At 36.7% G+C, this 13,676-nt stretch overlaps 1 protein-coding gene across 1 annotated transcript in view; it reads left to right on the top strand.

The window, feature by feature from the left end:
• Positions 1 to 13,676, top strand: part of PATJ (PATJ crumbs cell polarity complex component) — a 319,938-nt gene that overhangs the window by 120,023 nt on the left and 186,239 nt on the right. The window contains exons 25-26 of the mRNA XM_090269550.1: positions 5,271 to 5,381; positions 8,296 to 8,373. Of these exons, the coding sequence (XP_090125676.1) occupies positions 5,271 to 5,381; positions 8,296 to 8,373 (189 nt within the window). The remainder of the gene's footprint in view (positions 1 to 5,270; positions 5,382 to 8,295; positions 8,374 to 13,676) is intronic.

The following is a 13,676-nucleotide window of genomic DNA, read 5'->3' on the forward strand; positions in this document are numbered from 1 at the left end:
AAATATATATTTTATATTTTGTTTTATCTTTTTCCCTTAATTTTCTATTTTGAAATAATTATAGATTCATAGGAAATTGCAAATAAATGTTCAGGAAAGCTCCATGTACTTTTTCCTCAGCCTCCCCTGGTGTTAATGTCATGCACAACTATAGTACAATAGTAAAACCAAAATACTGATATTGGCCCAATTCATTGACCTTATTCAAATTTCACCAATTTGCACTCATTTGTGTGTGTTTGTGTTGATAGCTCTACACAGTTGAATCGCATTTGTAGCCTTGCATAACCACCACCACAGTTAAAAAAAATTCCACTCAATCATGACCACAAGACTCCCTTGTATTACCTCCCCTCTGGAGTCACTCTCCTCCCTATCCCTAACCTCTGACAACCATGAACCTGGTTCTTTTTTGTTAGGTATTTTTATTGATTATGCTATTATAGTTGTCCCAATTTATCCCCCCTCTCTTCTATCTGCCCGGCACCCCCATTCTCTTCAGCAATGCCCTCCCTTAGTTCATGTCCATGGGTCATGCATATAAGTTCTTTGGCTTCTCCAGTTCCTATACTGTTCTTAACATCCCTCTGACTATTTTGTACCTACCAATTTGTACTTCTTAATCCCTTCACCTTTTCCCTCATTCTCCCCTTTTTCCCTCCCAGCCGATAACCCTCCAAATGATAACCATATCTATGATTCTGTTCCTCTTTGGTTGTTTGCTTAGTTTGTTTTTTAGATTCAGTTGTTGATAGTTGTGAATTTGTTGCCATTTTAATGTTCATAGTTTTGATCTTCTTTTTCTGATACAGTTCCCTTTAACATTTCATATAATAATGGCTTAGTGATAATGAACTCCTTTAGCTTTACCTTGTCTGGGAAGTACTTTATCTGCCCTTCCATTCTGAATGATAGCTTTGCTGGTAGAGTAATTTAGGTTCTAGGTCCTTGCTTTTCATCACTTTGAATACTTCTTGTCAGCTCCTTCTAGCCTGCAAAGTAACTTTTGAGAAATCAGCTGACAGTCCTATGAGAACTCCTTTGTAAGTAACTGCTTTTCTCTTGCTTTTTTTAAGATTCCCTCTTTATCTTCAACCTTTGACATTTTAATTATGATGTCTTGGTGTGATCCTCTTTGGGTCCAATTTGTTTGGGACTCTCTGCTTCCTGAACTTGTATGTCTATTTCCTTCACCAAATTAGGGAAGTGTTCTTTCATTATTTTTTCAAATATGTTTTCAGTTTCTTGCTCTTCCTTTTCTCCTTCTGGCACCCCTATGATTAGGATGTTGGTACATTTGGAGATGTCCCATAAGCTCCTTCTATCTTCATTTTTTTTAATTCTTTTTTCTTCCTGCTGTTCTGATTGAATGCTTTTTTCTTCCTTATGTTCCAAATGATTGATTTGATTCTCAGCTTCACCCCCTTGACTGTTGTTGGTTCCCTGTGGATTTTTCTTTATTTCACTTAATGCAACCTTCATTTCTGCCTGGGTCTTTTTTATGCTGTTGCAGTATCCAATGATTTCTTTAAACATCCAGATAACCAGTGTTTTGAACTCTGCATCTGATCGGTTGCTTATCTCCATTTCATTTAGTTATGTTCCTGGAGTTTTTGTTCTGTTCTCTCATTTGGACCATATTTCTTTGTCTCCTCAATTTGGCAGCCTCCCTGTGTTTGTTTCTGTGTATTAGGTAGAGCTGCTTTGACTCCTGTCTTAAAAGTGTGGCCTATTGTAGAAAAGACAACTGTAAATTGTGTAGGGCAGACCCTGCTCAGGTGAGGCAACCTACTTCACGGCTCTGTGGTGGGGAGGGCTCAGAGAGGGAACAGTGCCTCTGCCTGGCCTCTGGAGATTGCCTGGGAGGAAGCTGTCTCCCAGTACTCGCACTTCACTTTCTCCCCATTTGCCACTGGAGCCCTTCCAGCTGTTGCCTTGGTGCTGAACCTTAGAGGGGGTAGGTCTGAGTAAGTCCTTAGTTCCTTTCAGGTCCTTTAAGAGGAGTCTCTCAAGAATCCTGCTGTTTCTTCCTCTGCCCAAATCCCCACTGGTTTTCACAGCCAGAAGTTATGGGGACTTATCTTCCTGGTGCTAGAACCCTGGGCTTGGTAATCTGGTCTGGAGCTGGGATCACTTGCTCCTAAGGTAGCCTCTCCATGCCACACCACCTCTCTACCCCTCCTACCCATCTGGATGAATGTGGCTTCTTTAAATCCTTGGTTGTTGGAGTTCCATACAGTTCAATTTTCTGACGAATCTGGGTGATATTTGTTTTGTAGTAGTTGTACATGGAGGAAAAGCATCTTTACCTGCACCTCCATCTTGACTGGAAGTCTAATCTGTTTCTCTATGTCTATAATTTTGTTATTTCACAGTTGTCACATAAATGAGTCATGCGTTATATGTTTTTTTGAAATTGGCTTTTTTGACTCAGTGTAATTTTGTTGAAGTTCATTCAATTTGCTGTTTCCATCAATGGTTCAGTCCTTTTTATGGCTGAGTAGTATTCTATGGTATGGAGGAACCACAGTTTAAACATTCATCCATGAAAGACACTTGGGTAGTTTCCAGTTCTTGGATATTCTGAATAAAGCTCCTATAAACATTTGTATACAAGTTCCTGAGTGAAATCAAGTCTTCGTTTCTCTGGGATAAATGCCCAAGAGTACAATTGCTGGCTTGTCTGAAAAGTTTATTTTTAGTCTTGAACTGTCAAACTTTTTTCCAGAACAGTTGTACAGTTTTACATTTCCACCAACAGTGTATGAATGATCCAGTTTCTCCACATCCTCACCAGCAATTGGTGTTGTCATTATTTTTCATTTTAGCCATTCTGATAGAGATATAGTAATTTCTCATTTTTATTTTAATTTGTGATCCCCTAATGGCTAATGATTAATATTAAGAACTTTTCATTTGCCCAATTGCCATCTGTATATACTCTTCAGTGACATGTTTTTGCATGTCTTTTTTCTGTTTGCTAACTGGATTGTTCATTATTTTATCTTTTTAAATTTTAGGGGTCTTTGCCCTCATCTTAACCAGCTGTCTCTTGAAAAAAAAAGTATATTCTCACTTGTCCATGGTCACTTTTACACATAGTAATAAGAATGCACTGTTTTGTCTCAGACTTAATAATTTATATATCCTCAAACTCACAGCAGACTTGAAATGTTGCACTTTAATAGATTTTGTCAAGCATAATGAGTCATTTGTTCACCTTTTTCCCTGTGAAAAGATTACTTTCTTGTTTCTTTTTTTAAGTAAAGCATAATAATCATTTCTTTCTGTCTTGTAACAATTGCATGAAGGATTTAGCTCCATATCAAGACATTTTTAATATAAGGAAGTTAGAATTTAATGTAATGTTTAGAAATGAGTGTTCATCTGTGTGACTGGACACATTTGGGTAAGTATTTTTCTGTTCTAATATGACAGGATTCCGTTTTTCCCCTAACTTTTCAACTTTAGTGATTCCCATTTAACACTGGGGAAAAAGGGAAACAAAAGCTGATTATTACTGGAAGATGAAGTACTTCCAATATGGCCTCTACTCTTATTGTTGAATGTTTGGGGGGTTGGGTTATTTATAAGAAGCTTCATCAAACTGTTGTGACAGCTTTTAAGATTCACTTTAAATTTTTTCTATATGTATTTTAGTCATTTAATATTATTCATATCCTTCCTCAACTCATGTGAGAAGAGAGCTTTTACAGAGCATTAAAATCTAAAGCCGAAGTTCTTACCATGGCCTTTTGGACCTCTCCTGATATGCTTCAGCTGCCTTCCTGACCTCACCTCTCTTCTTTCCCATCTTTCACCATCCTTTGGACTCACCTGCCCTTAAATCCCTCTAGCACACTGGGCTTCTATCTCCTACATGAGAGCCCTCACTTTTCTGTGCCTCAGCTTCCGGGGTGCTCACTTTTCTTCCTACTCTGCTCAGATTCAGTGATAGATCATCCTAATTTCTCCCTTGCATGCACTTCCAACTCTTTGGTCTTCTCTCCTTTCACTGAACTTGAGCGACTCTTTGCTTATTTCAGGTCTCTATTATCACCAGAGAAAATAATTGCCATACTTTTTCTGGTCTCATTTTATATTCATGACCATCCCTTCAAGTGGGTCTTTGGTTCTGTCCTGTAATCCTGTAATATTCCCCAGTTGTTTCAGTCTCCTACTTTTATAGGTAACTATTCCAAACCTCCCGTACCTCTTCCTCGGCCTTAATCTCACTTCATGGTCCTTGTTTCTTATTTCATTGACGAAATAGGAGCAGTCAAAAGGCAGCTTCCCCTTGCTCCCACTGCATGCCAAATCTTTTTTCTAACAGTATCTGTAATGACAAATGAACGATGTGTGCTTCTATCTAAAGCCAATCTTTCAAACTTGTGAAGTAGAGGTCATTCCCTCTTCACCGTTCAAGCATTTGCCTCTACAGTTGTCACTTCTCTGCCATTCCTTTTTCCTCTGCACTGCATCATTATTGCTGTTATATCTTCCATATTAAAAGCAAAACCCTACTTTGATCCCATATCTCTCTCCACCCACTTTCCTATTTCTTTGGTCCCCTTATGGCACATTGTCACTATCCACTGACCATAAGCCAGCCAACAATTACCAAAGCTTTGTTACATTGTTGCTTTGAAAAACTGGTTCTGTTAAATACGTTTGGTAAATATAGAATATCTTGGAGATTATTGGCATATTCTCAAAATAAACTCTCTAAGATTTATGTAATAAGTAGCCATTTATACTTTTAGTGAAAGAAACTATGGATGTTTTCATACTTCTTTTTTTAACATAATTTCAGAAATGTTCAACTGCTCAATTGTGATAATGGAGAGTTTGCTTAAAATTATCTTCTCAGTTTAATTGAGAGAAGAGTCCAGAGACATCCCCCACCCTCCCCTACTCGCACCAAGAACTATGTACTGTGTTAGTGGTAGGGGCGACATTATAAGCTCAGAGCTTAAGGTTCTGTTATGGATTGAGCTACTATTTTGAATAATTTCATTTAATCAGGACTATTGTTATTAAGATATTTGTCTTACTTTTCTTGAAGACAATCTAGTACTTTCTTAAATGTGTCCACAAACAGAAAAGCTTTTCATGGGCCAATCTTATTATTATTATTTTTTCCCTGGCTTTGGTCTAATTCATTAGACTCTGGCAGTTCTCATAACTATGTAATACACATGAACTTTGAATTAACCTATCCACAGTATCTACTGTCTTTCTAATTGAAATAAATTACTTGTGTGTTGTAGGTGTCTGGAGTAGATTTGCAGAATGCCTCACACAGCGAAGCAGTCGAGGCCATTAAGAATGCAGGAAACCCTGTAGTGTTTGTCGTTCAGAGCTTGTCATCCACTCCAAGAGTAAGCTTTAGTTAATACTTTCAAAAAGTTTAAAGATATTCTCTCTATCTGTAAACTAAGTTTTAGCCTCCAAGTATTTTTCCACATATTTTCATTTTTACTCTAGTAGTACCTAGAAAAAGCATTGGTTTCATAGAAATTAGGTTATTAATTTTAATTTTCCCTTATTTACTCCAGTTTTGATCTCCAAATCTGAGTCATTCCAGTGTATTTTGGTGTAAGTCACAGGCTATGGAGTCAAACAGAATGTTTCTGGATTTCTTGATTCCCTATTTACCAGCTTTGCTAACTTGGAGGCGAGTTACTAAACTTTTCTGAGCCAGTTATTTTGTTTATAAAATACTTTGAACATAAAGAGTGTCATTTATGAAACATTCTAGAGATATTATCAAATGTTTGTATATTTATTGAAGCATGTAAAAATGTAAACATGTATTGTATATTCTGTTGGAGATTCTAAATTCAAAAATAGTATTTAATCATAATTTTTTCCCCATAAGAAATCACTCTTTTGGTATGGAATTAGAACTCTGATATGCAGATGTCCATGGCAGGATGTGTATTTTATATTGCAGTGTGCAGCAGAAATGTCACCCTTAAGCCCTGTATGTGGAAGCAATGTGTTTTTTTTAACTTTATAATGGAAGACAGCTGTTCAACACATAGTCATGTCTGAACCCTAGAAAAACTGCATATTTTTAACATTTGCTTTCCAATACAGTACTATATTGCTTTTCAACCTTTTCTATATCAAGGCATACAGAAAATAATAATTGTATGTCAGAATGGGCAAACAGATGCCCCAACAGCTAGGACATCAATATGCTATTTCGCCATCCTTGTAACCTGTCCACACAGTGGGCTGCAGCCTCACCCCACTTGGGCAGCTCTGCTGTGATGCATCGCATTGCAGCTCAGTCCCTTTTAGTCTTAGCACTGCGTTTACACACCATCCGGACCAATTGAGAGAAGTGAACTGGTTAAAGCCTTCTCGTATTCATCCTATTTGAAATTCAAGATTTTTCTTTTTTGGAATCTACTTTTAAACTTTTATAATATTGAGAAAGTAGTTTACTCCATCGCTTTTATTTCTAGAAACTGAGTTCAATAGGAAAATTGGCATGATTGTTCCCTGCCAAATGATACTTCCAGAGAAGCAGTTTTGAACTAGAATGAGCCAATCAAATTATATATTTGTGAGGCCACTTTCAAATGCTCTGCCAAAAAAATATTGAAAGCACTCAATAAAATAGGTTATAATGTCAACCAAAAAAGTCAAGCTTTCAGTCCAGCCTTTGCTGGTGAGCTGAGGTGGAAATTTTTGCCTGGATGACGTTAACAGTACAATTTCTTTCAAATCTTCAGAAAAAGAAAAAGGAAGTCTCTTTAGCGTCATGCCATGATCATGTCCCTTTCCCCCCATTTATCCCCCATGCAGCATCACAGACTGCCATGTTGTGAATTTGGTTCATCAAGCATTGAACTCTCTGTGGTCCTAGCCAAGGGAGCATATTCAGGACATGATGTTAATTACTGAGTCCAGGACTTGTTCCATTTTTTAGCACAAAGTAATTCCTGTTGAATAAACCAATGAAAGGAATCAAGGTTCACATCTTTTCAAAATGGTGTTCTGTTTAGCTCATTTATTGTTACAGGTAGTGTCGATCATCACAGAAGTAGGAAATACAGCCAAATGCTTAATCATCTTTGACCAGTTTACATTACTTTGAGCTGTTCCCTCAAAGCCCCCCAAAGAAGTCATTTTCTAATGTCGGGCCCATCGAAGGCTCTATGTCTAACGGTGCCTTGGTTGCATGGAAATTCTCATCAACACCATGCACTGAGCAGTGGCGTTTAAATATTTACCCTTTTTTTTCTTTGAGCTGTATTTTATTTTTTTGTACTTATGCTTTTAGCAGATGTTTTAGGTGCATCGATAATATATTACCTTTTCAAACCTTTTCTCCTGAGTTTCTTGAGTGCATTTTTAGCATACTAGAATGACATGCGTGTATCCATTTAGATTTACTTAGCAAATGCTTATTTGAGAGCAGAACCCACTATAAATAATTTCTATGCCAAGGTCATTTTTTCCCACTTAATAACATAACTACATTTAACAGTGGCATCATATATCTTTTTAATGTTCAAAAACAAACACTTTTGAAATTAGGGTCATCTCTTCAGTTCATTAAGTTCATTTTCATGTGTTGTTTTCTTCATTTTTCCTATATCCCATTTGTACCTCCTAATACCGTTGTTTCATAGTGGTGCCTAAATTTTTTTGACACATGTACATTTTTCATACTAATCATATATAAATATACTTTTACTTTCACAAGAAATGGGTTGTCTTTTACTTTTCTTCAAGATGTAGTCTTCTGGATAAGCCTTTTGTATTAATTTTGCTAATGATATATGTACAGAAATATATTTTTCTGCTATCTGCAAAACAAACAGTGTAAACTTTATGAATGGCAACTGACCTTCTGACTCATCCCAAAGCAGTAGACCCAGCAGTTTTTGAACTATAATTTAGGGTGTTGTATGTATTAAATAGAGAGATAAATATTAAGTGCTTGCACAGTGTCTGTTCACATAGGAAGCACTGAATATGTGGTGATATATCATTACTATTGTTTTATACTTAAGTAAAACATTTCTGATTTTCTTATTTATTCCAAAAGTTAATTTTTTCTGTAGACTCTGTATTAAAAGGAAAGAAAAATTCATCTTAAATTGAATTTGTGGATTTATTACCCCTTGATTACTCATTCACACACACACACACCACAATTTAATTGGTTGTCTGATTTCCCAAGTTGTATTGTTTGCCTTGAATTGTATTTAATGATTGTAACATTTAAATATTTTCTTCCTCCCTCTCTTTTTTTTTTTTTTTTTTTGGTGGTAGGTCATTCCTAATGTGCCTAACAAAGCCAACAAAGTCACTAATAACCAGGACCAAGACAACCAAGAAAAAAAAGAAAAGGTAACTTGAACCTCTCAAGGTTTTAAAAAATGTTTTGGGTTTCTATTTGCTTATCTAAGCTACAATTAATAAGAATGTTATCTTGATTCCAAGAAGCACCAACAAACAATAGGAGTCAAAAAAATGGGGAGACAGAGAAACAACCTCCCATCAAAAGGAAAGGTAGAATCCCCAGAAAGAGTGCTAAATGAAATAGAGGGGAGCGAACTATCAGATATGGAATTCAAAACATGGATTATGGAGAAGCTGAATGAGCTCAGCGGAAACTTCAAAGAACTCCAGAAAAACTACAAGGAACTCACAGAAAATTACGTGAGCATGAAAAAGGACATAGAAGCTATCAATAAGAGCCAGGAGGAAATGAAAAATACGATCTCTGAATTGAAGAACACAGTAGAAGGAATTAAAAGCAGGCTAGAGGAAGCAGAAGATCGGATCAGCGAGCTGGAGGACAACCTACACAAAAACTCCCAGACAATGCAACAAAATGAAAAAAGACTGAACAAGACTGAAGAGGTTCTAAGACAGCTGCAGGACAACATGAAACGTAATAATATCCGTATCATAGGAATTCCAGAAGGAGAAGAAGAAGAGCAAGGGATAGAAAACCTCTTTGAAAAACTAATGACAGAAAACTTTCCTAACATGACGAGAGAAAGAGTCACGCAAGTCCAGGAAGCACAGAGGGTCCCAATGAAGATGAACCCCAACAGGCCCACCTCAAGACACATCATAATTAAAATGGCAACATTCAAAGACAAAGAGAGGATCCTAAAAGCAGCAAGAGAAAAACAACTAATAACATACAAGGGTACTCCAATAAGGCTATCATCAGATTTCTCAGCAGAAACACTACAAGCCAGAAGGGAATGGCAAAAAGTATTCCAAGCAATGAAAAACAAAGGCCTACAACCTAGAATACTATACCCAGCAAAGCTCTCATTCAAAATGGAGGGTGAAATAAGGAGCTTCCAAGACAAAAGAAGGCTAAAAGAATACATCTCCACCAAACCAGCAATGCAAGAGATGCTAAAAGGTCTGCTCTAAGAAGATAAAGAAACAGAGAGAGACAGAGAAGAACACGAGTACAAAGGGGAAAAATGACAATGAATAAGTACTTATCGGTAATAACCTTAAATGTAAATGGATTAAATGCTCCAATTAAAAGACATAGGGTAGCTGAATGGATTAGAAAGAATGACCCACATATATGCTGTCTACAAGAGACCCACCTTAGAACAAAAGATCTACACAGACTGAAAGTAAAGGGATGGAAAAATGTATTCCAAGCAAATGGACATGAAAAAAAAAGCCGGGGTAGCAATACTTATATCAGACAAAACAGATTTCACAGCAAAGTCCATAAAAAGAGACAAAGAAGGGCATTTCATAATACTTAAGGGAAAAATCCATCAAGAAGATATAACCCTTATAAATATATATGCACCAAACTTAGGAGCACCCAAATATGTAAGGAAACTTTTGAAAGACTCCAAGAAAGATATAGACAACAACACACTCATAGTAGGGGACTTTAACACCCCATTGTCAACAATGGACAGATCTTCGAAGCAAAGAAACACCAAAGATATGGAGGCACTGAACAACACTCTAGATCAAATGGACTTAGTCGATATATATAGAAGTTTTCACCCCAAAGAAGCAAAATATACATACTTCTCAAGTGCACATGGAACATTTTCAAAGATAGACCACATGGTAGGACACAAAACAAGCCTTAACAAATTCAAGAAAATTGAAATTATATCAAGCATCTTCTCAGATCACAATGGCTTAAAATTGGAAATCAACCTCAAGGAAAAAACTCAAAAACATTCAAACTCATGGAGAATGAATAACATGCTATTAAATAATGAATGGGTTAACAATGACATCAAGGAAGAAATCAAAAAGTTTCTGGAAACTAATGATAATGAACACACAACAACCCAAAACCTATGGGATACAGCGAAAGCAGTCCTAAGAGGAAAGTTCATAGCAATACAGGCCTACCTAAAAAAGCTAGAGGAATATCTAATAAAAAATTTAACCCTACAGCTACAAGATCTAGAGGAAGAACAACAAGCAAAGCCCAGATCAAGTAGAAGGAAGGAAATCATCAAGATCAGAGCAGAATTAAATGACATAGAGTCTAAACTAACAATTCAAAAGATCAACAAAAGTAGGAGCTGGTTCTTTGAAAAAATAAACAAAATTGACAAGCCTTTAAGCAGGCTCATCAAGAAAAAAAGAGAGAGGACCCAAATAAATAAAATCAGAAATGAAAGAGGAGAAATCACAACTGATACCACAGAAATACAAAGGATTATAAGAAATTATTATGAACAACTGTATGGCAAGAAATTTGACAACCTAGAGGAAATGGACAGATTCCTGGAAACCTATAGTCTTCCCAAACTGAATCAAGAAGAAGCAGAAAGTCTGAATAGACCAATAACAGCTAGTGAAATTGAAGCAGTAATCAAAAAACTCCCAGCACACAAAAGCCCTGGACCGGATGGCTTCACAAGTGAATTCTACAAAACATTTAGGAAAGAACTAACTCCTATCCTTCTCAGACTATTCCAAAAGATACAAGAAGAGGGAAGACTGCCAAACTCATTCTATGAAGCCAGTATAACCCTAATTCCAAAACCAGGTCAAGACACAACAAAGAAAGAAAACTACAGGCCAATATCGCTGATGAACATAGATGCTAAAATCCTCAACAAAATATTGGCAAACCGGATCCAGCAACACATTAGAAAGATCATACACCACGATCAAGTAGGATTCATCCCAGGGATGCAAGGATGGTTTAACATTCGTAAATCAATAAACGTAATACACCACATAAACAAAATGAAAGACAAAAACCACATGATAATATCAATAGATGCAGAAAAAGCATTTGATAAAGTACAACACCCATTTATGATAAAAACTCTCAGCAAAATGGGAATAGAGGGAGCATACCTCAACATAATAAAGGCCATATATGAGAAACCTGAAGCCAACATCATACTCAATGGGCAAAAACTGAGAGCATTCCCCCTGAGATCAGGAACAAGACAAGGATGTCCGCTCTCCCCACTCCTATTCAACATAGTCTTGGAAGTTCTAGCCACCGCAATCAGACAAGAAAGAGAAATAAAAGGCATCCAAATTGGAAAAGAGGAAGTAAAACTGTCATTATTTGCAGATGACATGATAGTGTACATAGAAAACCCTATAGACTCCACAAAAAAACTACTCGACCTAATAAGTGAATTCGGCAAAATAGCAGGATACAAAGTCAATATTAAGAAATCAAAGGCATTTTTATACACCAACAATAAAAACTCAGAGATAGAAACTGAAAGAAAAATTCAATTTACCATAGCAACAAGAAAAATAAAATACCTAGGAATAAACTTAACCAAGGAGGTAAAAGACCTGTACTCAGAAAACTACATAACATTGAAGAAAGAAATTAAAGAAGATACAAATAAATGGAAGCATATACCATGCTCATGGATGGGAAGAATCAACATCATTAAAATGTCCATACTACCCAAAGCAATTTATAGATTCAATGCAATCCCTATTAAAATACCAGCAACATATTTCACAGACCTAGAACAAATACTTCAAAAATTTATATGGAACCAAAAAAGAGCCCGAATAGCCACAGCAATTTTGAGGAAGAAGAACACAGTAGGAGGAATCACAATACCTGATATCAAACTATACTACAAGGCCACGGTAATCAAAACAGTCTGGTACTGGCATAAAAACAGACATATAGATCAATGGAACAGAATAGAGAGCCCAGAAATAAACCCAGGTTCATATGGTCAACTAATATTTGACAAAGGGGGAAAGAACATCAAATGGAATGAAAAGAGCCTCTTCAACAAATGGTGTTGGGAGAACTGGACAGGGACATGCAAAAAAATGAAACTAGACCACCAACTTACACCATACACCAGAATAAACTCAAAATGGATCAAAGACTTAAATGTAAGCCGTGATACCATAAAAGTCCTAGAGGAAAAAATAGGCAGGAAAATTTCAGATATCCCACGTAGCAACATTTTCACTGATATATCTCCTAAGGCAAGGGAAATAAAGGAAAGAATAAACAAATGGGACTACATCAAACTAAAAAGTTTCTGCTCAGCTAAAGAAAACATCAGCAAGATGAAAAGGAAACCAACCATATGGGAAAATATATTCGCCAATGACATCTCAGACAAGGGATTGATCTCCAAAATATATAAAGAACTCATACGACTCAACACCAAGAAGACAGACAACCCAATTAAAAAATGGGCAAAGGACCTGAACAAACACTTCTCCAAAGAAGACATACAGAGGGCCCATAGACATACGAAAATATGCTCAACATCACTAGCCATCAGAGAGATGCAAATAAAAACCACAATGAGATACCACCTCACACCAGTCAGAATGGCCATAATCAACAAATCAACAAACAACTTGTGCTGGAGAGGATGCGGAGAAACAGGAACCCTGGTGCATTGCTGGTGGGAATGCAGACTGGTGCAGCCACTATGGAAAACAGTTTGGAATTTCCTCAAAAAACTAAAAATGGAACTGCCTTTTGAACCAGCAATTCCATTACTGGGATTATATCCGAAAAATCCTGAAACACCAATTCAAAAGAACCTATGCACTCCAATGTTCATAGCAGCACTATTTACAATAGCCAAGTGCTGGAAACAACCTAAATGCCCATCTGTAGATGAGTGGATCAAAAAACTGTGGTACATTTACACAATGGAGTTCTATGTAGCAGAAAGAAAGAAGGAACTTCTACCATTTGCAACAACATGGATGGAACTAGAGAGAATTATGCTTAGCGAAATAAGCCAGGCAACGAAAGAAAAATACGTTATGCTGTCACCTATTACAGGAAACTAATGAACAACACAAACAAATGAGCAAAATTGAACCAGAGGTATGTAAACAAGGAGTAGACTAACAGTAACAAGGGGGTAGGGGGGAGGGAGAAAAGGGGGTAAGAAGGGGAAGTGTAAAATCAAAGAACATGTATAAATGACCCACAGACATGGGCAACTGAGTGGGGACTGAATGTGGGGGAAGGGAGGGGCAGGATACAGGGAAGCAAGAGGGAAAAAAAAAAAAAAAAGAGAGACAACTGTAATGGAAAAACAAACAAAAAAATTTTTTTTAGTGGGGGAAAGAAAAAAAAAAAAAAGAATGTTATCTTGGTGAGTATTCGAGTAGATGTACTGAATTTATAGTATTTGCTTTCTTTGAGCTTAACTGTCCAGGGT

The sequence above is a fragment of the Furipterus horrens genome, unplaced genomic scaffold (assembly GCF_987537825.1).
Source record: "Furipterus horrens unplaced genomic scaffold, mFurHor1.1.pri manual_scaffold_3, whole genome shotgun sequence".
Classification (NCBI taxonomy): domain Eukaryota; kingdom Metazoa; phylum Chordata; class Mammalia; order Chiroptera; family Furipteridae; genus Furipterus; species Furipterus horrens.